At 33.4% G+C, this 24,634-nt stretch overlaps 13 protein-coding genes across 13 annotated transcripts; 7 read left to right on the top strand and 6 right to left on the bottom strand.

Annotated features, from left to right (window-relative positions):
- Positions 1–109: 109 nt before the first annotated feature.
- TVAGG3_0535310 (plastid DNA replication) lies at positions 110–2,723 on the bottom strand (the record flags this gene model as incomplete). Its single annotated transcript, XM_001317085.1, has 1 exon — positions 241–2,565. The coding sequence occupies one exon, from the start codon at positions 2,563–2,565 to the stop codon at positions 241–243; it is 2,325 nt and encodes a 774-aa protein (XP_001317120.1).
- A 387-nt stretch (positions 2,724–3,110) lies between these two features.
- On the top strand, positions 3,111–5,950 carry TVAGG3_0535320 (WD40 repeat domain 95 family; the record flags this gene model as incomplete). The annotated part of the gene is made up of 1 exon (XM_001317084.1): positions 3,111–5,885. The coding sequence occupies one exon, from the start codon at positions 3,111–3,113 to the stop codon at positions 5,883–5,885; it is 2,775 nt and encodes a 924-aa protein (XP_001317119.1).
- Positions 5,951–6,373: 423 nt separating this feature from the next.
- Positions 6,374–7,587, top strand: TVAGG3_0535330 (OBG GTPASE family; the record flags this gene model as incomplete). Its single annotated transcript, XM_001317083.2, has 1 exon — positions 6,409–7,587. The coding sequence occupies one exon, from the start codon at positions 6,409–6,411 to the stop codon at positions 7,585–7,587; it is 1,179 nt and encodes a 392-aa protein (XP_001317118.1).
- Positions 7,588–8,598: 1,011 nt separating this feature from the next.
- Positions 8,599–9,087, top strand: TVAGG3_0535340 (uncharacterized protein; the record flags this gene model as incomplete). Its single annotated transcript, XM_001317082.1, has 1 exon — positions 8,599–9,087. One exon carries the CDS (start codon positions 8,599–8,601, stop codon positions 9,085–9,087), a length of 489 nt encoding a protein of 162 aa, XP_001317117.1.
- A 539-nt stretch (positions 9,088–9,626) lies between these two features.
- TVAGG3_0535350 (transcription by RNA polymerase I) lies at positions 9,627–10,667 on the bottom strand (the record flags this gene model as incomplete). The annotated part of the gene is made up of 1 exon (XM_001317081.1): positions 9,640–10,665. One exon carries the CDS (start codon positions 10,663–10,665, stop codon positions 9,640–9,642), a length of 1,026 nt encoding a protein of 341 aa, XP_001317116.1.
- A 504-nt stretch (positions 10,668–11,171) lies between these two features.
- Positions 11,172–11,616, bottom strand: TVAGG3_0535360 (costa protein of unknown function; the record flags this gene model as incomplete). Its single annotated transcript, XM_001317080.2, has 1 exon — positions 11,206–11,616. The coding sequence occupies one exon, from the start codon at positions 11,614–11,616 to the stop codon at positions 11,206–11,208; it is 411 nt and encodes a 136-aa protein (XP_001317115.1).
- Positions 11,617–12,746: 1,130 nt separating this feature from the next.
- Positions 12,747–13,321, top strand: TVAGG3_0535370 (COP9 signalosome complex subunit 7/dendritic cell protein GA17 family; the record flags this gene model as incomplete). Its single annotated transcript, XM_001317079.2, has 1 exon — positions 12,759–13,244. One exon carries the CDS (start codon positions 12,759–12,761, stop codon positions 13,242–13,244), a length of 486 nt encoding a protein of 161 aa, XP_001317114.1.
- A 401-nt stretch (positions 13,322–13,722) lies between these two features.
- On the top strand, positions 13,723–15,159 carry TVAGG3_0535380 (protein disulfide isomerase family; the record flags this gene model as incomplete). The annotated part of the gene is made up of 1 exon (XM_001317078.1): positions 13,723–15,159. The coding sequence occupies one exon, from the start codon at positions 13,723–13,725 to the stop codon at positions 15,157–15,159; it is 1,437 nt and encodes a 478-aa protein (XP_001317113.1).
- A 313-nt stretch (positions 15,160–15,472) lies between these two features.
- TVAGG3_0535390 (armadillo (ARM) repeat-containing protein family) lies at positions 15,473–17,038 on the bottom strand (the record flags this gene model as incomplete). Its single annotated transcript, XM_001317077.2, has 1 exon — positions 15,584–17,020. The coding sequence occupies one exon, from the start codon at positions 17,018–17,020 to the stop codon at positions 15,584–15,586; it is 1,437 nt and encodes a 478-aa protein (XP_001317112.1).
- Positions 17,039–18,448: 1,410 nt separating this feature from the next.
- Positions 18,449–19,824, top strand: TVAGG3_0535400 (dTDP-glucose 4,6-dehydratase protein; the record flags this gene model as incomplete). The annotated part of the gene is made up of 1 exon (XM_001317076.2): positions 18,460–19,809. One exon carries the CDS (start codon positions 18,460–18,462, stop codon positions 19,807–19,809), a length of 1,350 nt encoding a protein of 449 aa, XP_001317111.1.
- Positions 19,825–20,047: 223 nt separating this feature from the next.
- Positions 20,048–21,758, bottom strand: TVAGG3_0535410 (uncharacterized protein; the record flags this gene model as incomplete). Its single annotated transcript, XM_001317075.1, has 1 exon — positions 20,237–21,613. One exon carries the CDS (start codon positions 21,611–21,613, stop codon positions 20,237–20,239), a length of 1,377 nt encoding a protein of 458 aa, XP_001317110.1.
- A 288-nt stretch (positions 21,759–22,046) lies between these two features.
- TVAGG3_0535420 (ubiquitin-protein transferase protein) lies at positions 22,047–23,203 on the bottom strand (the record flags this gene model as incomplete). Its single annotated transcript, XM_001317074.1, has 1 exon — positions 22,170–23,195. The coding sequence occupies one exon, from the start codon at positions 23,193–23,195 to the stop codon at positions 22,170–22,172; it is 1,026 nt and encodes a 341-aa protein (XP_001317109.1).
- A 59-nt stretch (positions 23,204–23,262) lies between these two features.
- TVAGG3_0535430 (mpp pp2a pp4 pp6 domain-containing protein) lies at positions 23,263–24,239 on the top strand (the record flags this gene model as incomplete). The annotated part of the gene is made up of 1 exon (XM_001317073.1): positions 23,270–24,193. One exon carries the CDS (start codon positions 23,270–23,272, stop codon positions 24,191–24,193), a length of 924 nt encoding a protein of 307 aa, XP_001317108.1.
- Positions 24,240–24,634: the final 395 nt, after the last annotated feature.

Raw genomic sequence — 24,634 nt, forward strand, 5'->3', positions numbered from 1 at the left:
CATAGGGAATATGTATATGTTGGGTATACAGTCAAAGTATATGGGAAACAAAAATAAGTTGATTTTTTAAATTCGTTTCCTAAGAGATTGTCAATCAAAATGTTGCCTGTAACAAAGTATAAAAAGATTATATATCTTGCATCGATGATGTCAATAGAGAATACAAGAAAAAAACTAAAAGACTTTGATAGTGATAATACAAACAATATTATTTTAGAATAATACAAACAAAGATTTAATTTAAACATGTAAAGATCTTTCTTCAAATTGAGAAAGAGTTTCTTCTGCTGTGATTGCTCGAATCGCTGATTGCTTCAGTTTCTTAGCACAATCGACAGAAGATACTGTGCTATTGATTTGTGATGCAGAGATAATAGAAATGAGTTTATCCAATGAGCATTTTTCAATATCATATTTGGAAGTTATACCTGCACTAAACAAAGACCGTGCAATTGACTGAGAGCAACCTAATGACATAAGAGGAATAACATCATTTTTGGCACCATGTTGAATTCGATTTCTTGCAACTGCTAAAATTGCTGAGATTTCTCTGAAACCAGAGGCTTCACAGAATTTAACAACTTGCGTTGCGTAGACAACAGATGAATCCCTGAGATTTTCTACAGCTCCTTTATCAACTCCGTGTGTTTTTGATATAGAATCTACAGAATTTTCTTCTGAAAACGATACCAAAATAGCAGCAGCAAAAATTTTTCCAAGAATTTCATCATTTTGATCATTCATTTTTGGAAGACCTTTATCGCAATCAGAAGCTCTGATTTTAATGATGTCGCTTGCTGAATTAAGAATTGCGTTAGCAGCTTCGCAGTGCCTTTTCATAATAACAGACCAAATGTCTTCATTATAATTTGGTATTCTGAGGAATGAAATATTAGGATAACAGCAAAGGTACATAGTAAATGCTTCATCAGACATCATAAAGTTTCTCATATTTTTCCTTAGAATTGCATTTAAATGAATAGCATTATTAATATTAAGGTTGCTTAGAGCAACAGCTCTTCCGAATTTTGATACTTTGGGAGAGATGCACATTCCATTGCTCTTTAGAGAGTCTAGAGCAGCTTGGATTTCTTGAGAAACTTCGTTGCCTTCAATAATATAAGAATAAAGAACGCTCTTCAAATTCCCAATTGATTGCTTCGTAAAGAAAGCATGCATGTGCAAAATTGTTTTGGCAAGTTCGTTCTGGTTTTCAATTAATTTCAATTTGATAGGAGGAATCTCGTTCCTCATAAGCCTTAAGATTTGGGTTTCATCGCTATTAAATCGTTCAACTACCACAACTGTTCCTGATGATCTTTCGTTTCTTCCTGCTCTTCCGCACATTTGCATAAATTTACTTGGTGATATCTGTAAGTTACTCTTGAATGCTGATAAAATTACAACGACTGATATGTTTTGGAAGTCAACACCTGCAGAAAGCGTCGATGTGGCAACAATTATTTTGATGATTCCATTTCGAAATGCATCTTCGATTAATGATCTTTCTTCTTGAGTCAAGCCAGCATGATGGAATGCAATTCCATTCATAACACAAGAAAATGACTCATCTAATTTTTCCAATAATTTCTTTCGTTCGGTTTGAATGTTTTCATCTTCCTTATTTATATTACCGAGCATTTGTGCCAATGATAATGCTATTTCTTCGCTTTCTTTCCTTGTTTGAGCAAAAATCAAGACATTTTTCGAATTCATCTTCATAAATGGCGCAATGATTGATGATATATAGAACTTATCATCTTTCTTTAGAGTTCTGAAAGCTGGGCATATATACCCTTTCCTAACGGGGCACAATTCTCCGTTTGGTCTACAAATATAAAATTGCTGCCTTGAAGGCGATTCATTTATTTCAGCTTTGAATGAGAATCCACCAAGCCATATTGAAAGCTTAACGGCATCATCTGGTGTTAAAGTTGCTGTTAATCCTATGATTCTCGGGTGGCTTGGTAGTAGCATAGATAATACTATTAATGATTCTAAGTTTGCACCTCTATCGTTATCATCTAGCATATGAAATTCATCTATGACAATTAAATCAAGATCAAATTTTCCGGATGCGGAAGAATTAATAAGAGAGTGAGCTCTTTCGTATGTGCAAACGCCTATAGATCTTTGTGTCAATGGTCCTGCACCTATGTCATGATAATATGCCCTTACTGTGACTGATGGAAATCTAAGAGTAAATAAATTGTATTTTTCAGTTGCAAGTGCAACAAATGGTACGCAATACAGAATCTTAGCTGATGGATTACGTTCTAATGCTTGTGCAAATGCAACTTCTGCTATTAATGTTTTTCCGCCAGCTGTTGGAGCAAGGACTATTGCATTCTTTTGCAGTTGCCATTCAGCTTTTAGTAACAATGATCGTTGCCATGGTCGTAATGTTGAAAATGCTGGTGGTGGAGTACCACTTAGATATGAATTTTGTAAAAATTTGGGAATTCCGCACTCATCCATTTCGGATATAGTGGATGAAAGAACTTGGCTCTCATCAGAAATAGATTGAGGTTCGGAGAGTGAATGGTATTCGAGAACCTCCCCCATCCCAAAAATGCCGCCAAAATTTGAGAGGGAAAAATTTTTGTCAGGTATTCTAAAAAGATAAAATCTTTCACTAATTCAATGTTTCGAATAAGGATTTCGTTTGGTAAGATAACGCCTGGGACCTCCAAAATCCAAAATATGAGCTTCCACAATTTTGTACCCTATTTTTTACAAATTTCAGAATTTTATGTATATTTTCGATTTGAAGCAATCTTTGTTTGATAATATGAATAAAACTACAATGTTTTTCATCAAAACTTTTAATTATCTCTCTTAGATCCTCAAAATAATAAAATCTAAAATATATTTTTCATGAATGTAAAGGCAATAAGTTTGTTTTGGAGTTTTGAATCCCTTTTACAGCCTGGTTTACTCCCTTCAATTATGCTGGTTACTGATTATTTATCCTAAATTATCAACCACAAAAATCGTCAAAAGTGTGATCTGAAAGAAAATCGAATTTTAGTAGTCATATGGCGTGTTATCTGTCAAATTCCTCAAAATTTCAATACGTTTGTAAAATTTTTTTTCAAAATTCGTTTGAAATGTCTCAGGGAAAAATATCAGGAGATCCCTCAGAACATTCTCACGAATCATCAGAGACTAACTTGGTTAACATGTCTCATGCACAGATTGTTAATAGTTTGCCAGGAAAAACGTGGATAGAGAAATTAAGAATAGCATACGAAGATGTTACAGGAAGTATTGAAAATGATATATCTCTGGACAAATGGAATAAGTCAAATCTGAAGTATTTAATCGAAGACTCAATACTTTCCGATGATCAAATGATAGAATATTTTCAACAGATAGATGCGAACACAGATTACAACATATCATGGTCAGAACTCGTTGCTTATATCATGATGCACCAAAAGAACTTGACAAGTGGAAATATTGACAAAAAACTAAATTTATCCTTTTTTGCACCAGATGAGGTTACAATACAAAAGAATAAGCGTTCTGCTAGATGTTTACGTGCACGCTACATTCATGCCCTCGAACAAATCATTACTCTTACGGAAACAACTTTAACATTTTGGAGTTTAGAGTGTATTCCTATCAGAACGTTTACAGATAAAGACAAGTTTGTAGACTTTTGTTGCTTAGACTCTATTTTCAAGCTTGCAATTGCAAAACAAAACAGACAAATTATTTTTTACGATTTAAGGAACCATTCGAAGTTAAACTACTTCATTTCAGCTACATTAGATTCTAATGCTGTCCAGCACTATAATTCTGATGAAACAAGAGCAGCAATTGCTAATTGCCGAAGAAGAAGAATTCCTTTGTTTAACACTCCAACAGCAATGGAATCTCTACCGGAATACCCAATCTTATTCATTGGTGACCAAGAAGGACGCGTAGAAGTCTTCCATGTTCATGGTTCAAGAGCTGGAAAATCTGAATGGACTTCAACGCGTATCAAACACGCAAAAATACATAATCAAGCTGTTTCTCAGATCTTGTATATCCCTCAGCTTGATGTTTTTGCCTCAAGTTCCATTGACGGAACTCTTGCAATTTGGCATTTCTCTTTAAAGACAAATGACTTGAACATTGAGCAAGTCTTTAAAGAGCCAAATCATCTTCCAATCATAAGTTTCTGTTATGAGCACAGAACTCGCGATTATATCTACAATACTCCATCTCATTGCTTCGGAATCTGGAGAACAGGCACTTTACATTCACAGACTGTTGAAACAAGTACTCAAGTTGTCTCAACAATGACGATTGCTACTCTTTCTCCTGAATCTTCTTTTTTAGTCACAATTACTAAGAACAATTTCTTTTCCATTTACAGGATTCCAAACATGGAACCCTGTGGAAACTGGTTCATGGGCCTCCAGCACGAATTATGTCCTCCTACCGCTGCTCTTTGTACAGGTGATTATTTATATTTGGTCGGAGCTTTTGTTTCATCTTGGAAGGTCGAGAATGGCAGTGGAGAAGGATTGCGAGCTTGCACGAATCCCATTGTTAATGTTCACGTTAACAGCTTGTTCAAGAAAGTTCTTACCTGCGATAACAGAGCAACAATTGCAAGTTGGGATTTACTCAGCGGATTGAAAGAGTTTTCATACACTTTAGAAGAGAAAGATGCGATTGTTTCATGTTTTGCATTGGATACTTCGCAAAGGAGAGCCGCTGTAGGATATTCCAATGGACTTGTTCACATTGTCACCGCCAATTCTGGTTCAATTTTGTTTTCAATCGAGCCAGCACAATTAGAAGGTAGTTGTCATGCATTGTTATTCGCACAGATCTTTGGGAACAAGAAACTTCTTTGTTCTAATGGGAACAGAAGTGTTGTTCTCTTCTCAGACATACAAGGAAACAGAATGGCCTTCCACAGGAATTTTGTTGGTCACACAGAAAACATCATTTCAATGGCTGTTCTCAAAGAAAGAGTAATTGTCACAATTGGTTCAGAGAAAGAGATGTTTTTGTGGAGTGTTACTCAGCAGAATCCATTAGTTAAATACTCTTTACCAGGAGATCCAACGATTGTTGTTGATATTCCTACTTCTTCAGATACTTTCTTGGCCGGAGATACTTCTGGATCAATTCACATTTTGCGCTTGGATTATCCAACTCCTATTAAGTCTATTGATGTATTTGGAATGTCGATTAGCAGTGCAATCACATCTCTCTATATCAGTAAGACTACTCCATACATCTTCATCGCAAACATGCACGGATACATGAAGATAATGAGCATTGAACCTGACGGTTCTTACACAGACCATAAAATGTTCAGACCACATCCAATGGGCATCATTAACTGCTCTTTAAGCGAACAAGACAAAGTTATGGTAACAGCTGGTTTAGACCAAGAAGTGAAAATGTGGAATATCGAGCAGTTGCAGTGTATTGGTACAATTGGTTTCATGAAGAAATGGAAACTCAATGATCCGAAAACTTGGTCTGGATCATCAGTTCCTGAAGATCCTGTTCATTTCCAAAAACCTGATGAAAGTGTTGAAGAAGAAGAATTCCCCGAGGAAGAAGAGAAAATCAAAAGGCCACCACCAATAAACATTGACGCTTTGCCTTTGCCTGAATTCACTTATGAAGGAACAAGAAATATGTTGGACACAAGTGAAGAACAAAACGAAGATGGAAAGAAATTGATCGAAAAAGTTGTTCTTTCTATGAAAGAACCTCCAAAATCAGCAAGGGTTATCAAGCCTGTTGTTCCAAAGATGACATTTGCAGACTTGATTGAAAGCAGACACATGGAGAATACAATCACATTCATGCAGACTTGCAGAGAAATCAAACCGACTTATGCAAAATACGGAATTAAGAAGGTTTGATTTACATATTTTTATATATTAGTTTGTTGTTTAATTAAATTTATGTTGTTTTTTATTGTTTCGAACAAAAAATATTATTATTTAAAGAGTTGAATTGGTATTGGAAAGCTTGAACGAAATAGAATATATCTGAACTAATATGTTTCTCTATTGCAATTATCTAATGGTTAAATTCTAATTCAGAATTTTTTCATACGCAATTCTTTTGCGTAATTATTAATTATATGGCATTATCTTGTTCATAAAATAATATATTATCATAGTTATGGTCGGTCAATTAGCTTAGTTCCCGCAATTTCTGCAATTTTATAATTATCCGAACGTTGTTTTTGTAAAGTCAAATTGACAAAAATAACCGAAAAAAATTCTTTGGAAAATATCGGCAGAATTTCTAAATATGAAATAATGTGCAAGATACTGTTATCAATTACGACGAACAAACAATAATTGAAATAATTGTCAACACTTTTTTTTCTTTATTGAGCGGCCGACCACTGAAGGACGATAAAAATCTCACTTCAGAATGGCTACTAAAGCTCCATCAACCAGAAAGCAACTAGTTAAGTTCAGCAAGACCCTTACAATGGGTATTGTTGGTATGCCAAACGTCGGTAAGTCACTCCTTTTCAACCTTCTCTCCAAGCGTGACCTTGCCGCCACACAAAATTATCCTTTCTGCACAATTCAACCAAACATTGCTCGTGTCGAAGTTCCAGATGAGCGTTTCACAGAACTTTGCAAGCTCTTCCATCCAAAGAACGAAGTTCCAGCTACATTATCTATCACAGATATTGCAGGTCTCGTTCGTGGTGCTTGCAAGGGTGAAGGTCTTGGTAACGAATTCCTTTCCAACATCAGAGCCGTCAACGGTATTTATCAGGTCGTTCGTATCTTCGATGATCCAGATGTTACACACGTAGAAGGCAACGTTGATCCAATCCGTGATCTTGAAATTATTGGTGAAGAACTTCGTCAGAAGGATCTTCAGTGGCAGCGCAACACCTACGAAGATCTCAAGAAGAAGATGGTTTGCGAACCACGTAAGTACAAGGACGAATTCGAGCTTGCAGGCAAGGTCCTCGAATACCTCGAGAACACACCAGCTCCAATCCGCTCCGGCACATGGAATGAAGTTGAGACAGCTTATATCGAATCTCTTAACCTCCTTACAGCCAAGCCAACAATCTACCTTCTCAACCTCGACAAGAAGTCATTCCAGACAAAGCGCAACAAATGGCTCCCACTCGTTGCCAAGTGGGTCAAAGAACACACAGATGAGCCAGTCATCCCATTCTGCGCTTGCTACGAACACGAACTCGAAGAGATGGGCGAGGAAGCTGCTAAGGCTGAACAAGAAAAGACAGGCGCCCACTCGATGATTCCACGTATCATCCGTAATGGTTTCCACGACCTTGGCCTCATCAACTTCTTCACATGCGGCCCAGATGAGGTTCGTGGCTGGACAGTTAGAGATGGTGCTACAGCTCCAATCGCTGGTGGTGTCATCCACACAGATTTCTGCGAAAAATTCATCCGCGCTGATGTTTACTCATACGAAGATATTAAGGAACTCGGCTCAGAAAACGCTGTCAAGGCTGCAGGCAAGTATCGTACAGAAGGCAAGAACTACATCGTCAAGGATGGCGATATCATGTTCTTCAAGCACGGAGCTGGCTCTGGTGGTGCTAACAAGAAGCATTAAATATCATAAAAGCATCTTTTTCTCTTAAATGTCGATTAAAAAATTTTCTTAACGAATTTCTTAACTTAAGATATATATAACATATCTTTAGGGGTACTTTAACTACTTTTTCTCTGTTTATAATGAAGGTCTAACTAAAATGTTGTTTTCTTAGATATTTATTCAACAAATTGCTTTGAAAATTTATTTGTATACAATGCGGATTGGCTATTTTAATTGTAAAAAGCATCTATGAGGCGACATCTTTATTTGACAAAATGTTTCAAAAAATAAAATTGGAGAATTGCCAGAAAATTGGAACTGCGCCCTTAAGACTTATATAGTTTTTGATGTTGATATTGCACACTATTGGCTAGTTTATATTATGGTATAGTTCGTAGCACATACTTCCATCCACACCGATTTTAGCATTGAAAAGATTTAGATATCTGAAATAGTTTAACATATGTATTTGTGTTATGGTTTTGATCAATTGATCATATAAACTGTTGATAAAAAGTACAAATATTCTTAAATTTCCTATTTAAATCAAGTATTTTTGTGCATCAGTAATCACAGTAATTATGGCTAGGCCTTCTATGCCCATACGCAGTGAATGGGATCTACCAAGCAAATAAAAATAATGTTCAAAAAAATAAGATTATACAAATTGTCACTTTTCATAAGAAAATAAAAACATTTTTCTTGATTGGTAAAATTGGGGCTGGAAACTTGAATATATTCAAAATATCAGATTTCTTCAGACCTACACTTTTGAATGAAAATTCCACAGGTGGATGAAATTCTTTAGGTAACTATCGTATTAAGAAAATATTAAATCGAATCCCTCATCGAAAATTGAATGAAGAAATAACCGCTTACACACTTTGTGATACTGCCAATCATAATATAAATCAATTTTTCAGAGAATTATTTTAAATCTTTCCTCAAAAATTGAATATATAATTGATCTTTTTCAATTCAAAATAAATTTTTTGAAAGAAGGATCAAAATTTTTTATATTCGAATTTCATGAGTTCTTCCAGTACAATAGCTTCTTCAACAAAAATCAAATTTATCGATCCAGGAAACGCACTAACTACATTTGTATCTATTGATATACTTATTGCCATTGTTTTCGTTTTAGCAGGTCTAATTTTTTTTGTTTTAGGGATTTACTACTATTGCAAGACAAAACATCATAGAAGAGAGCAACAACTTGGAGATCAGCCATTAGGTTTATTAGCTCGATCACCACATGTTCACGCGCATTTCAAACATATCACAATTCAACGAAGTAATCCTAATAAAATCAAACTTATCAATACAACTCGAGAATCTAACATCATTGAAACAAAACCAACACCTGCACCAGAATTAGAAAAATCACCGTCAATGGATAGTACTCAATCATTAAATCCTGTAGCAAGACCGAGACCAAGAAATAGACCTCCTCCTATTCCAACCACCCCTGTAGAAGTTGATGCTGACGGAATTCTATCAGATGGTGAACTTGAGTAATTTTCGCAATATCATTATCGAAATATTCAACAAGCATTCGTATTGACTTAATATCATGCATTTTGACATTTTACAAAAAAACAGAAATTTTTTGTATTTTCTTTCAAAGGAAAATCTATAGTTTGATTCATTGGAAGGAGTCCAATGAAGCTTTTGAATTACAGCTGCAATGATCACTATTGAAAATTGTTTGCAAATCTACCGGAGAATTTGCAATTCATCTTTAATATCTTAGATATGATTCAAATAGGTCCGCTGATATTAATAGGTGAGATTTATCTTCTATTTGTTGTTCCAAAACCACGAATATTTAGTAAATTCTTTTTTTATACCAACAGAATGTATATTTGATATAAATGGTGTATGTCCTATTGATATAATTGATCAATATAAGAGAGCAACTATAGAGCATAGAATGAATTTCATCAAGATTTTATCCAAAAGGGAAGATAAGAGGTTTATCAATGCAAAAATATGCTGAGGCGGTATTTGATTTATTGATTGAAGTAAAAAAAAAATAAATTTTATAAAAAGTTCTAAAAATCTTTATTCTTATGGCTTAAGGTAATCTGTAATAACTTCTGTGAATTCATCACATCTGTTCTGTAAAATCTGTAAAGCCTCTTTAACAAGTACATATGCTGGTCTAACGCCGACACTTTCGACGGTGAATTCGTAGTGGTTGGCCTCTTTACCAAGAGAAACGTAGTGTGCGAGGGATGGATTTCTAATGCATTCGCGGCACGTTGTACATTTTCTTGGAGATCTAACAACAAGTTTGCTATCTTCGATATCGAATACTCCCATTGGGCATTTACTGATAAGCTTCTGTTGCTTCTTCTCTGAAGAATTAATTTCATCCTTTACCTGGATTGAAGGAACAAGACGGTAGAATGCTGTGCAAACTGGCTGGAACTTAGCATGATCAGATCCAATGCCTTTGATCGCCCGGCAGTAGAGATGAATTGTTTGTCCTGGTAAAATTTTTGTAATTGGAATATCTGCATGAAGAGGAGCAACGTTACCGAATTTCTCGCGTTGTCCTTCATATGGCATCCAAACCAAATGACTAGATAAGATTTCTCCTGGATTCTCGATAGATCCATCAATGTATGTTGGTGGAAGATTCTCCTCCATAGATGCATCGACATTAGAGAGATCTGGTGTTGGGCCGCGACCACCGATAACGTGAAGTCCAAATAATAAAACTTCGTTTGGATCGGAAGATTTGTCTTCGATCTTTTGCTTTGGATAATCGAGCAATGATGGATCTGCGTTGATTGGAATTAAGCCTAAACGATGACATAAAACTTCATCTGGCATAACACCAGTATTATCAAGCATGCCAACAAGTTCAATAGCGATGGATGGTACTGATGCAAGAAGAGTACGACGAAGTGCATTTGCGTGTGAAGCTGGTGCGTTTGTAAGATCAAAAACAAGTCTATCTTCACCAGTTTCAGCGAGTTGTTCGTATGAAATTATTTCTATTTTTGATTGTGGAACAGGATCGTGAATTTCGGATGCTCCTGGGATTTGTTGGCAGTATTTTTCTTGTACAGAGAATCCAGTTTTCATTCTTAGGGTCCAAGCGTCACTTTTTTGAAAATTTTTGTCTTTTTTTTATACTCAAGTTATTTACACTCAGTTGAGACACTAGAAATTAGAATCATCGTCGTTTTTTGACTTCTCTATTTGAAATTTTGAAGATTTTGCAGATTTTAAATCCATTTCCACCTTATTGTAAGAGATTATTCCCGAGATATTGTGGATCAGTATAGCATCAAAATTGTTCGATGTTACTCATTCTTTTCATCATTCTATTTTTCACCATTGAAAAACTCAGCATTTTAAGCTAAATATATGATACACTATTGTTGTACTTCTTTGTGATATCTCAATTTTTAGAGCTTTCATCGTAAAATGTGAATTTAAAATATTTTCATTATAAAGAATAATAATCTGATTTCTCATTACCACTACATTGCACTAATCTTATGCCTATAATAATTCTTTACAATTCTGATCTTTCTTAGAATTTCATAAACAATACGCGTAATTTAAGAATTTCAAATGAAAAATGTATGTATTTACCTAAATAAAAATTAAAACCAGCATTTATTCATCCTCAAGTGTCTTGAGTTGTTCCTCAACAAGTTGAACAAGATATGGAGTTCTGTCGTATGTGCAAAGATTTAACCTCTTGCCAAGTTCACGGCGATCTACTTCTATTTCTGGATGTTGACTTTCGAATTTAAGTACTGCTGGTGCGAATTTGAATCCTGCTGATTGAAGGAATTCGAGAACTAATTGATATTGAAGTTCCTTATCACCATCAATTGGGATACTTGGGAATGCCTGAAGCTCTGGCTGTGAGTCATCAAGGATATGTCTAGCAGCGATTTTTGCCATTTCTTGGGCATCGGCGAGAACTTTCTCCTTGATGCCTTTTTCTTCGACGAGTTTCTGAAGTTCTTCGATAACTTCTTTCTGTGTATCACTAACTACGCCTTCAAGCCAGGTACTCATATTTTTTTGAATGCCGTTTAGATTCGTTACCTGACCAAATAAAAGCTATCGTCAATACTAAATGAATCAAAATTCTTTAACCATGCCTAAACTTATGATAGGAAGGATGCCGGAGAGTTTTACTCCATCTGATTGTACACTCACATTGGAACATGAACAAATACTTACAGAATTACAAAAAAGTAAAAATTATAGAACTTATTGTTGCAATATCTGCGGGAAAACAGATCATAATTCAGATAAATGTCCTAATTCTAGATTTATTAATATTAAAGAATTTGTCGATAACACTCAAAATGAATTGGAAAAGGATTGTAATTTTCTAAGAAATCAGTATTGCAAAAATTTCAGCAGGGATCAATACGGTTTATGCAAAAGTGAAGCTCTTAAAGATCCTACTTGGGATAATTCCTGTTTTTGCTCAAATTGTTCAGAGCAAAATCATAGATGGCATGAATGCCTGTATCCCCCTTTTGGTGAAATAATTTCAACAATGAATAGTGATTTTAATCTTAGTGTCTACAGAAATAAATTTAAGAAACCTATGAATTCTGCAAATCCACAATAACCAATTTTTGTACTGTACCAACTGTTTTTATTCTTACTTCATTTTATTTTACTTTTGATGATTTCTCTCGATAATATTTTTTATTTCTACCTGTCGATGGAATCATGTTTAATTATTCATGAAATTAATGTTCTTCAAAAATGGTGTTAATGAATTAACTATATATTCATATGATAACAAGAATATCAAATTTTCATCAGTAAAAACTGTCAACATATATAATTGGATTAGCACACATTCAAGCCTGCTTACGTGTAACCTTGACCATACTATATAATTGCATTGTTATTAATTTTTTGAAATATTTTCCTGAATAGACTAATTGTATTAGTCTTATTTGGGTTTAATCTATCTTCATGTAGTAAACATCAACTTTTTCCTATACATATATTTTTCTTTTTCGAAAAAAATAAGAAATGTTTTTAAAATGCACCCTTTTTCATCGATTTAACCTTGCACAACCAATTTGCATTAGTTCATCATTATATATTTTGATTAAAATGGCAAGAATATTTAGAGCTGTCAAAATAATAGAGGAAAAGGTGACAAAATTCTGCCAATTAAAAAAATTCACATGAATCATTCTCAACTTATTGAACTTCTCAACGATGAAACAACAATATTTTTCTATGACCACCTACAGAAGTTTCCAGCTGATAGTATAGAACATAAACTCTTAGATGTTTTTACATTTGGAGTTTGGAATGATTATTTGGATTTAGAGAAAGATTTACCAGCAGATTTGAAGCTCAAGCCAAATAGTAGAGCAGCTCAAAAGCTTAAATGCTTAACAATTACATCATTCTTCTTAAACAATATTAAAGGACGATATGAAACATTAAAAGAAGTCATCGGCGCTAAAGATGAGGAAGAAGTCGAGAACATAGCAATTATGGCACAAGGATTTGGCCTTGTTCGTATTCAAATCGATCAGAATGCTTCAGAAATTGATTGCTTACGTGTTTCATCAAGATGCATCCGCAATACACCAGAAGATCTTGATAAAGTAATCGGTAACATAAGAGATATGAAGCTCAGAATCAAGGAAGTAACAAATTAAATTATTTTCCATTAAAAAATTGATAAGCTTTTACTAAAACGTCTCGCATTGTTAGAAACTTATGAACATAAGTTCAGATTTTTCTCCTCTTTTTTTCTTTTTAAATTTGAAATTTAAATTATCATATTGATTTAAAATTTACTTCTGATTTGATTTTTTCATCTCCGTTAAGTTATTGATTTCGACATTTCGTACGACTTTCTCATGAATAATTATTGTTGAGAATTAATTATTGCTTTGGATAAAAATGATAAAAGTTTCTGGATATCTATCAACAGTAATAATGATTCATTGCATATTTAATAACATTTGATCGGATTCCAGTAATTTTTCCATATCATTTTGGAAAAAAATTGCATGAGTTGCAGTCAATTTCGATGTGTGATATTATTATTAGTTTTTGAGAAAATTCCATTCAAAGTAATCTGATTTTTGTCAAGTTTACACAACCCACGGCAAATTGACAAAATCTGGCAAAATGCTCGCATTGTTTTTCTTATCTTTGCGCATTAAAAAGCCAATAGGTGAAGTTCACCACATTCCATTTCTGAAAGAGGAAGAGATAAGGACTTTTTTGCTTGAGCATGATAAGTCAATTCTCATTTTTACAGATGGTCAATTTAAATACGACTTTGCTAACTTTGCTATTCATAAATTCAAAGACAGAATTGCATTTGCAGCCGTATCCATTGAAGATGGTCAGAAATACAACGCCCAAGGACCATTATCAATCTTTGCTTTTTATAAATCAAATATTGTTAAATTACCAGCTGCTCCATTTTCAGCTATTGATTTCACTAACTGGTGTGATAATGCTTTTGCAAAATCTTCGATTCAAATTGTTCATCCAGAAGAATTACGTGTAATATTCTCATCAACGATCACATGCTGCTTCGGTGTCGATATTAATGCAAGACCAGAAAAGCTCCGTGATGATATTACATTTTATAACGTTCCACACCAATTTTTCTATTATTTCGCTATGAATATTTCAAAAGGCTATTACATTTACAGATCAGCCGATCGCCAATTAGTTAAAATGGGAAAGGATCCAAACAAATTCATTGCAACAAAAGTAACCGATTTACACTCTTCTAACCTCGTTAAGAAGCCATACTATGGAGGATTCTTTATGAACAGAGGTAATGTCACGGCCTGCCAGATCGAATCCGATCTTCTTAACACTATTGCCAATAAATATAATGAAGAGTTCTATTTTGGCCCACTTGCTGGAAAATTGGCACATACAATTGCTCTCCAATATAATTTGATCAATTTCCCGCTTCCATTCTTTGCCGTTTTTGATTCTAAAGGTCGTTGGATATTAGATGGCGAAAAAGCCCATAATATCGAAGCCCTTACCGAGTTAATTGAACAAATCAAGAACAAGAAGATCAATTACACCCAAATGAATGACGATTCCTCGAAACTCAGCAAAAATATTAAAACATTATCATTCAGCAACGTAATGGACACAATAAATAATGATGGCAAGGACTCTGTATTATATATTACAGCAAACTGCGGTCCAAGATGCATTCTCTATAACGAATTGATGAAATCAACCGCAAAAATCTTTAAAGACACAACTGTTAACTTCTACATGCTCAATGCTTCAAGTAACGAGATCCCTCAGCCACTCGATCCAAACATGAGACTCCCAACTTTCTTTGAATGGCCGGCCAACAAAAAAGCTTGGGGTCCACTCGAATACGACGGGGGTGGCGATATCAAGGATTTCGCAAGATTCATCCAAGTAAGGAGTTGCGGACCTTTCGAAGAACCAAAGTTCAATGCAACGAAAATTAACTTGAAAGCAAGAACAAGAGCTTATAAAATAAACTTTAAACACAGTCCACAAGCAGTCAACGCTACTGTTGCTGATAATACAACAGATTTTACAAAAGAATTATAAATAAAATTTTGTTATGTGTAAAATTACGAAAAATATATTTGATATCATCTATTAAAGCACGAGTAAAGTCAATCATCTTATTATCTAAACATTATTTTCTTTTATAAAAATTAATAAAATTTATTTTAATATTCATTGGACAAATCTAATATTCTCTTGATTGTCTTTTAGAGATTTTAATGTTTGCACTTTCCTAAACTCTTGATTTGTCATAATGATGATAATCTCAAATAGATTAGATATTTTTATATGATTGGATAATGTTATGTATGTTAGAATGGAATTGAAAATTAAGTAAAGTGATTATTTTGTGAGAAAATCTAAACAAACATAAATTTTTAGTAATCAAATTCGTGATTTATATGATTTATATACAAAATCAGATAAGAAACATAATATATAAAGGAATTAATAACGAAATTCATTATTCTGCCTCTTCTTTATTGAAGAAACTCAAGGCAATTGAAATTCTCTCTGCAATTTCATCAGATGCTTCTGCTTGCATTTCCCCTAGCTTATCATATACTCCGTTTTCTCTTAAATCATCAATATAAGTATCTTTGAATTCATCATCTCTCAGTTTCTCAAGCATTATAATTAGAATTACAATATATCGATTTGTAATATCAGATTCACCATCTTGGTCATCTAAAAATTCGGAGTAATCGATCAAAAAGTTAAGAAAATATTGAGGTTCGACTTCTTCTGCAAAATTACGGACATATATAGATACAAATTGGATTATCATACACTTAACAATATGGCTGCCCTCAAAATTCATTATGTCAAAAAGAGGAATTGAAGAAATTAAGAAATTTCTGAATTCCATGTTATTTGACATATTATTAATAGCCAGACAATGCAATTCTAGTATATATAAATATATTCCTTCGCAATCTTTGTCAAAGTCTTCTGTAAAGAAATAATTAAATTTCTGTAAATGAGCGCATTGGTAATATCTTTTTGCTATTTCGCCATTGGTTATTTTGATCAGCGTGGAAACAAGAATGAAATAATCAAGCAAACATCTGATTCCACAATCTGGGGAACCATCTGACGTTTTCCGGCCAAATATGTATCTATGAACATCATCAAATATATTGTTTCTTCTAAAATCAGCTTCATCGTCTGAATAATTGATTAAATACATTGATAAAGCGCTTAATATCATTGACATTGCAACCGGGGTCAATTTTTTGCTTCTAATAAACATACTAAGATCTCTGAACATCAATCTTCGAATTGGCATTGGATTACAATGTTTAATAATAAATTCGTAAATTCTCGAGCCGCATTCGATTTCTCGAGAGCTAAACTGTAAACTTCTCATGGATGCATCTTTAATTTCAACGACGTTTAAGTTATTTTCGTTATCAGGTACATTAGAAATAAATGAAAAAATTATTTTGGAACAATAGTAATAAATATCAGCTATTGGAGTATTTATGCATTCATTGATTGCGATTTCAAATACCCAAATGAATTTTTCTTGACTACCTGGGTTGCAAATTAATAAATTATAACAGAGTCGAAATGCTTCAAGTATTTCTTGATATCCAGCTAAAACATTAACAGATTTTTCAAGTTCAACGTAAAATTCATCTATATTTAAAATTGATGAAACAACTTTCGAGTTATATGAAAGTGCAGTATTAATATCGGAGATAATTGAGTGTATTTGAGCGATTTGCCCTTTATCATTTAATGATTGAAGGTCTGTAACGTATTTTAATAAAATATCTGTGTCTTTCTCTGTAATTGGATTACCAGATTCATTATAAGCCCTGTTTTTATCAAAAATTGTGCTTATTTCTGTTGTTTGATTATCACTGATGGAGGTCTTATAGTCTTCTGTCGTCATTCCACCATTTTTTGAACATAATTTTCCATGTCGAAAAAAAGGATTGTTATCCAATGCTCTGAACCTGAGATATTTGATTTTGATGAGTAATCTATATTGACTAAATGTATTTGGACTAATATCCCAACGATAATGAAATTTTATGCACGAAATTTGCATCAATTTATTAGCAAAATACAAATGAACAAATTTGATTCACACATCTATACATATCAGAAGTGTGATGTATTAACGCTTTAACAATCTATTAAACATATGTTAACAAATAAATTTCCAAATAATTCCTTCATATATTACAGACATGAAAATCTAGAATGTGGATATACTGAAAACTTGTTAATTCATTATTGTGTGCTTATAAATAATTAATTAAATAGAATATGTAAAGATATATACAAAATATTTTCTCAACATTTGAATATAATTTACTAATTTTGAGTGTTTCATGATATAATTTATCTGCATAAAACAATCCATATGTTGAGTATTCTCAAATAAGCCTTTTTATATATAATACAATTCAAATTATCATCAAATAAACTGAATTAGGAACAATATTTAAAATAAAATGAATTATATAGTCCCACTGAATGTGTTTGTAATAATGCCTTTGTTATACTAAGATTTGTGAAATTCCAAAAAAAATTTAAAAAATCAAAAATGAAATGAAATAATATAAATTTTATAGCAAAAAAGGGAAATTAAAATATTTTTCGAAATATAAAAGTGTTTTATAAATACCAATTAAACAAATGTATTTGCAATGAAGCTAAAAACAAAGGTTCATATCAAGATATAAAATTAAGATATATAATCATATTGATTTTGGAATAGTAATAGAAAAAATATATTAAGCAAGGATGAAATGAAACAAGTTTATTTCAGATTTCAAATTTCGCAAACAAAGTTGAAAATTGTAGCTAGTTATAGAGGATAGGCTTCAAAGGTATATAAGAACACCGAATTTCAAACATGGGTGTGTTCTGGTAATTCATGAAATATGTGCATATTGGAGAATTCTATCTCAAAATTAGCTGAATATATCCATTTCAGGGTCTTATGAAATCGTTTTGCTTTTTAATACATATGTCAAATAGTTTAGATGAAGTATTGAAAGAAAAGATGCCTAATCAAAGAAATGAGTATAATAATGAATACAAATTTCGCATGAAAACTGTGTACAATATAGAGAAACATATTGTACAAGTTGTATTTAGTTTTAGATCTTCTGCAAGTAAGGTCTAAGATGAAATTCACATCCTATGTGCATAATTTTTGACATTTACAAAATTATATGACACTTTACATTTTCATTTCATATTCCAAAATACGTCCATATAAATTGTCTACCTTACCAAACATGAAATCTTATGATTAAAATTTCAGAGAAAAAAGTCAATGCTTTTTTGTTGCACGCCGATAGAGTGACAGAAATAAAAATGACCAAGTTCACCTGCATGAAACAGTTCGAAATCGAAAACCTCGAAGTTCCAGGAGCTCAGGTTATCAAATCACCAGTTTATGGTGATATTCGTGGTAATCTTTACGAATCATTCCATATTCTTAAGGTAGATTACACAACATCTATCGATGAGATCAATGGAATCTATCCAGGCAAAAATACACTTTACGGCCCAGTCGCCCATAAGGGTGAGGAACTCCTTTACCTCATTCGTGGCAAGCTTTTGGTCTATCTTGTTGATTTCAACGATCACTCCAAGCGCGCCCGCATTGAGGTTGTTCCAGGCATGATCATCCGCATTCCATGCATGTGCATCCATGCATTCTATAGCCTCGATGAAACAACAATCTTCGATTTAGTCAAAACAACATCACACGTCGAAGAGTCACACTTCAAGCCAGAGGAACTTGGTCTTGAATTCCCAGGCCCAGTTGTTCTTGCTCCACATGTTGATAACAAGCCACTTTACGTTGATTACGCAATCATGGGCGCTAATGGCATGATTGGATCCGCCTTTGTTCGCGAAATTGAAGCTCGTGGACAAACATGGGTCCAGCTTCGCTCTCGCTTGAACCAACAGGAAGGTTTAGAGAACGAATTACGCCGTATCATGCCAAAGGTATCCGTAATCATTGCCGCTGGTGTTGGAACACGTCCAAATACCAAGTGGTGCGAGGATCACCATATCGAAACCATCGATGCCAACGTTACAGCCCAATTAGCTGCAGTTCGCATCTGCAAGAAGCTCGGCTTACACTGCACAATCATCGGAACCTCTGGATTTTACCATTCCGAGTCCGAAACATCCAAGGGATTCGTTGAATCCGATGAACCAAATCATGGCTGCAATTATTACTACCAGATGAGAGTTCTCGAGGAGAAGCTTCTCAAGGATACAGGTCTTGAGAACCATTGCTTGAATCTCAGAGCTCTCTTCCCATTCGATCACAAGTTGACAACATCATCTCTCGTTGGAAAGCTCCTCCGCTTCAAAGTTATCAACAGTATCAAGACATCTGTTACAGTACTTCCAGATCTCGTTCCATTGGCCCTTGAAATGATGGAAAAGAAGATCAATGGCCCAATTAACTGGAACTGCCGCGGAACACTCTCAAATGGCGATATCCTCCGTATCTACAAGGATGTTGTTGATCCATCATTCACTTTCAACGAGCAGATCCTCTCTCATGAGCAATCAAAGGCTAATGGCAACTCCGCTGCCAACCTTGAGCCAAAGAGACTCATAGAAATATTCGGTGACCGCGTCCCAGAAGTCCATGATGCTGTCAAGCATGTCATGGAGCTCATCAAGGCCGAAAAGCAGTAAAAAAGAATTTTTTCTTTAACTTACAAAGAAACAAAGTTTTACTTTTTAGTAATATCTGATAAATTATCAAATTTTACCTAAATTATTTTATCTTCATATTTAAATTTTTTATTCACTGACCAAAAACAATAAACATATTTATACTTTTTCATATACATATAGATTTTATGTTATATATGAGATTAATCAATTTTTAGATTTTTATTTTAATGAAAAATCTAATTTTGAACTGAGTGAACACAGGTGTAACCTAACCCAATAAAAATAACAAATATTTCCATTCAATTGACCTTATTGTTTTAACAAAAATAGTTTTCATATCAAGAATTTATAACAGACAGTAAGATTGACAAATCTATTAAGCAAACAAGGGCATATTAAAAAAGTTAATGAATTCCAACATATTAAATTTTAAAACAAAAACAAATTAGTCGAGACGACTCTTAATATTAATAAGATTAGATAGAGTAGAAGTAAGTCTATCAAAGTCTGTGTTCTTAAGGTTAGCGAGCTGTTCATTGAGCATCATAATTGTCTTCTGCCTTTCGATTGTCTTATTAACATTCTCTGTTTCTTGTTCAATTCTTTCCAGTTCTTTCTTCTGATTTTCAATTCTTTCGATTAATAAGCTTTTCTCTTCTTCCGCAAATTGTCTTCTTGATGTCAATTCAGCTTTGAGACTTGTAGCTTTTAACAACGCATTTTCAACATTTTCCCGTTCAATCTTTGTCTGTTCAAGATCTTGTTGATACTTTTCAAGTACATTTGGCATTTCTGCAAGTTTTGCTTTTAGTTTTTCCAGTGTTGATTTTGTGATTTTTTGTTTAGCTTTTGCGACTGTTAATAAAACATCTGACATATCTTTTTCTGCTTCAATTATTGTAAGATCTCCACGAGAAACACCATCACCTTTCTTTGGTCCATCAACATGAGGTGCTTCTGGGAAATACTTTGCAAGATCCTTTAATTCTGCCTTGCATTTATCGAGTTCTTCTTGTGTAAGTTTGTTTCCAGCATTGATTTTTTCTGCTGTTTCTTTGAGATAATCATTTGATCTCTTCGCGTCTTCAAGAATGATTTTAAGCTTTTCCATCTTGTGTTTTGCCATAACCCAGTCATGATCAATTACTGGAGGTGGTTGTTCGAACATTTGACCTGATTCTTCTAATGCTGTTTGAGTTCTTCTTTGAGCACGAAGTTCTCTATCTTTTGCTTCCTTAAGTTGCTTTGCCAATGTTGTATTTATATGATTTACCATCTTTTCTTGAAGTGCAGCCATCTGTGAGTTCAATTCTGATGTGTCAATTTCTGTTTGAATATCTGAAACATTTTTAAGGAGAGGGTAAACAGGAGTTTCATCGTACTTGACAAGATCTGGTGTATCAAGTTCTGATGAAAGGACTTTTACCCTTTCTTGCATTGAAATAACGGATTGATCTCTTTCTTTTGCAGAATTTTGAAAAGATCTCACTGCATTGAGAATACCTTCGTAAATTGATCTTGCGCGATTGTATTTTTCGACTGTTGGAAGTAATTTGGCATCACATTTATTTTTAACAATATCGAAAGCACTTTGTAAATGATTTAATTCTAATTGAGCTGCACTTATATCTGTTTCATCGTTTCTTGCTAATTGTTCACGAACTTTATTGAGTTCTTCTTCTTTTGATTCAATTTGTTGTTGAAGATTTAAAACTCTTTGGCGTTCTTCATTATTCCTAAATGAACCAGGACCTAATTTAACCTTTTTGATTACTGAAGATGACTTCTTGTTTGTTTTAACCTGTCGAGGTTCGAAATCCATTTTCAATAGACGTTTAAAAATTTACTAAAAATTTAAAAGTGACAGATTTTAGATCTACGTATTGGAGAAATTTGAAATGATGGTAATATAAGGATTTACATGCTTTTGAATTTCCTTGTGGATATAATTTACAAGTTAAAACAACATTGAAACTAAAAATTTCCAATTTTTGAACTTGTGTGTTATGAATGAAATCATTTTTAGTTGAAAAATCCACTTCGATTACTTCATTCTAGTATAGAACTTAATGTTTAATTGTTAAAATGCTTTTGATTTCATTTTTTTACATTATCAAGTGAAAAAAGTTAATTTGCTTTTCGTTTAATTTAGCATCCATTCAATCTGAAACGAAATGTATGTTTTAGATAATTAAACTTAAAATTACAAATTTTATTAAAAATATTTTGTTACAAAAACAAAAACAGTATTAAATAGTAAAACTATGCGAAAAATGTTCGGGTAAATTTGAAAGAAATTAATAAAAATTTCAAAATAATTCTAAAAAATATTTGAAAATTAAGAAATTTTGAATAATTTTCATGAAATAGTAGTACAATTAGAATTTGATATCAAACTGAGGTGGATTGTAAGTATTATATCTAATAGAATCAGCAATAACAGCAGATGGTAAAGGTTGTTCTTTCATTGCAGGATGAATTGCAGGAATAAAGACATCATTTGTACATAAAAGGAAAACGGAGTGTTCTTCGCCTCCGAAAGCCTCAATTACGCACTTTTTATCGTCAAATATTGCTAATGTTGGCTTTGCTTGGTTGGAAAACTGTCCATTACCTAGTTGGCCACGTGTTCCACAACCCCATGTGTAACATTTTCCAGAAATTGTTACACAACCGTAATGAGCTCCTCCTGCAAAGATTTTTATAGGTATATCTGGTATTCCAACGATCTGAATGAGTTTATCTTGTACTATTTGGTATATTCTTCCGTCATTTTTAAGTATCATTGCTTTAGTTCTTGATGCAGCAACTGATATTACATTTGGAAACTGACATTTGACTTGTCCTGCAACGTAATGGTAGCAGACTAATTTGTCGCTTAAAATAAATATTCCAAATGGAGCAAGCTCTACAAAAGCTGGAATCTCTGTATTTGGAAGCGTAATTTTCATTTGTTTTGCGTTATTGCCCCAAACAAGGACTTTATTGTCATCTGATATAGCTGCTGTTTGATCAAACTTTGCGAAAACGGATTTTATTTTTGATGTTGAATTTGGTGGCAATTGAAGTTGTGCATTTGATCCAAAACTCTGTAAAACGTTAGATTTTGTCAATATGACAGTGTGCTTTGAACCTAAAGCAACGTCCTTAAAATCAAGTGGAATTTGGTAAGAAGTCGGGGAACGTAGTAGATTTGATTGAACTTTTGGAATCTGCTGATCAAGGTTTGATCCCCAGAAGGCACAATTTTCTGTTGAACATAAAACACAAGAATGCCAGCCTCCAACACGAATATCATCAATAGAAGGGACGACAAATTCATGAGGAATTGATATATCACTTGTGTGAGTAGATTGACCAAACTGACTGGATCCACATGCTGCTACAGAAAGAGAATTTTTCATTTTTTTTTGATATAAAAATTAAAAATTATTGTCACTTTTTTATCTAAAATCTTCTCAAGAAAGAAAAAAAAATTATGAATGATGGTGATATTAAAAAGCTTATTAGTGTATTAGAGAAAGGCGAAAAGATATCAGAAGAAGATGCTGTTGTTCTTCTTACAATGATTATGCAAGAATTATATAGTGAATCAAATGTTTTATTATTAGATTCGCCTATCGTTATAGTAGGCGATATTCACGGCCAATTAGATGATATGCTATACATGTTTGAAGTTGCTGGTGATAATCCTGAGCAAAAATACCTGTTCATGGGAGATTTTGTAGATAGAGGGTATCATTCATTAAATACATTTTTACTTCTCGTTGCCAGAAAGTTATTATATAAAGGAAAGTACTTCTTGCTTCGTGGTAATCATGAATCACGTCAAGTTTCTCAAATGTATGGTTTTTATAATGAATGCTTGATGCTTTACGGTAATGCAGGAATATGGACTCTTTGCAATGATGTATTCGACCTATTGCCAATGGCTGCAATTATTGATAACGAAATATTTAGTGTTCATGGTGGGTTATCACCTGAACTTCCACTTATAGAACAAATAAATTCAATGAATAGACAGAACGAACTCGGATCTACAGGTCCTCTTGGAGATCTTTGTTGGAGTGATCCAGATACGATACAATTCTGGAGACAAAATCAGCGCGGTGCTGGGTATATATTCGGCGAAGACCAGACGAAAGAATTTTTACATACAAATGGACTTAGTTTAATTACAAGGTCTCATCAATTAGTTATGGAAGGCTGTAAATGGTATTTTGACAACCAACTCATTGCTATTTGGTCAGCTCCTAACTACGGTTATAGATCAGGAAACATAGCCTCTGTAATGAAATATGGCTTTGATCCTGCCGAAATGAGGAAGCTCATCTTCTTCGATCCAGCAAAGAACAGAATCGCCCCTACTGAAGAAAATAAGGTATCCAACTATTTTGCTTGATTTTTGACTTTTTTAGTTTGAAATAAAAATTGTATGTTACTTCTAGAGTTGAAATTAGAAATAAATCATTTTTAAATTATAATGTCTGAAGTCTGACACGGAATTGCACATAAAGAGTCCATTTCCTTATTTCAAATTTTGAATTGAGTTGTCACATAAGTGAAGGGAAACAAATAGATTCTTTTATACAACATTTTACTACAATGAACCAGAAAGTCTCTACATCAAATCATATGGCGAAGGAAAAAGGAATATTTGTATCTTGGTCGCCATACGATTGTTGACTTCGGATTCAAAAAGCCTGAAAACTCTTAGATCTTCTCTAGAAACTTTATCATTTTTATCACAATCCGCACTGTTTTTAGATATTTAATAGCTTCAAGATGATTTTCTCTTACTGCAATAATTATTGGAGATATTCCATTATCATTTTTTTCTCTT

This window comes from Trichomonas vaginalis, chromosome II (genome assembly GCF_026262505.1).
Source record: "Trichomonas vaginalis G3 chromosome II, whole genome shotgun sequence".
NCBI lineage: Eukaryota > Parabasalia > Trichomonadida > Trichomonadidae > Trichomonas > Trichomonas vaginalis.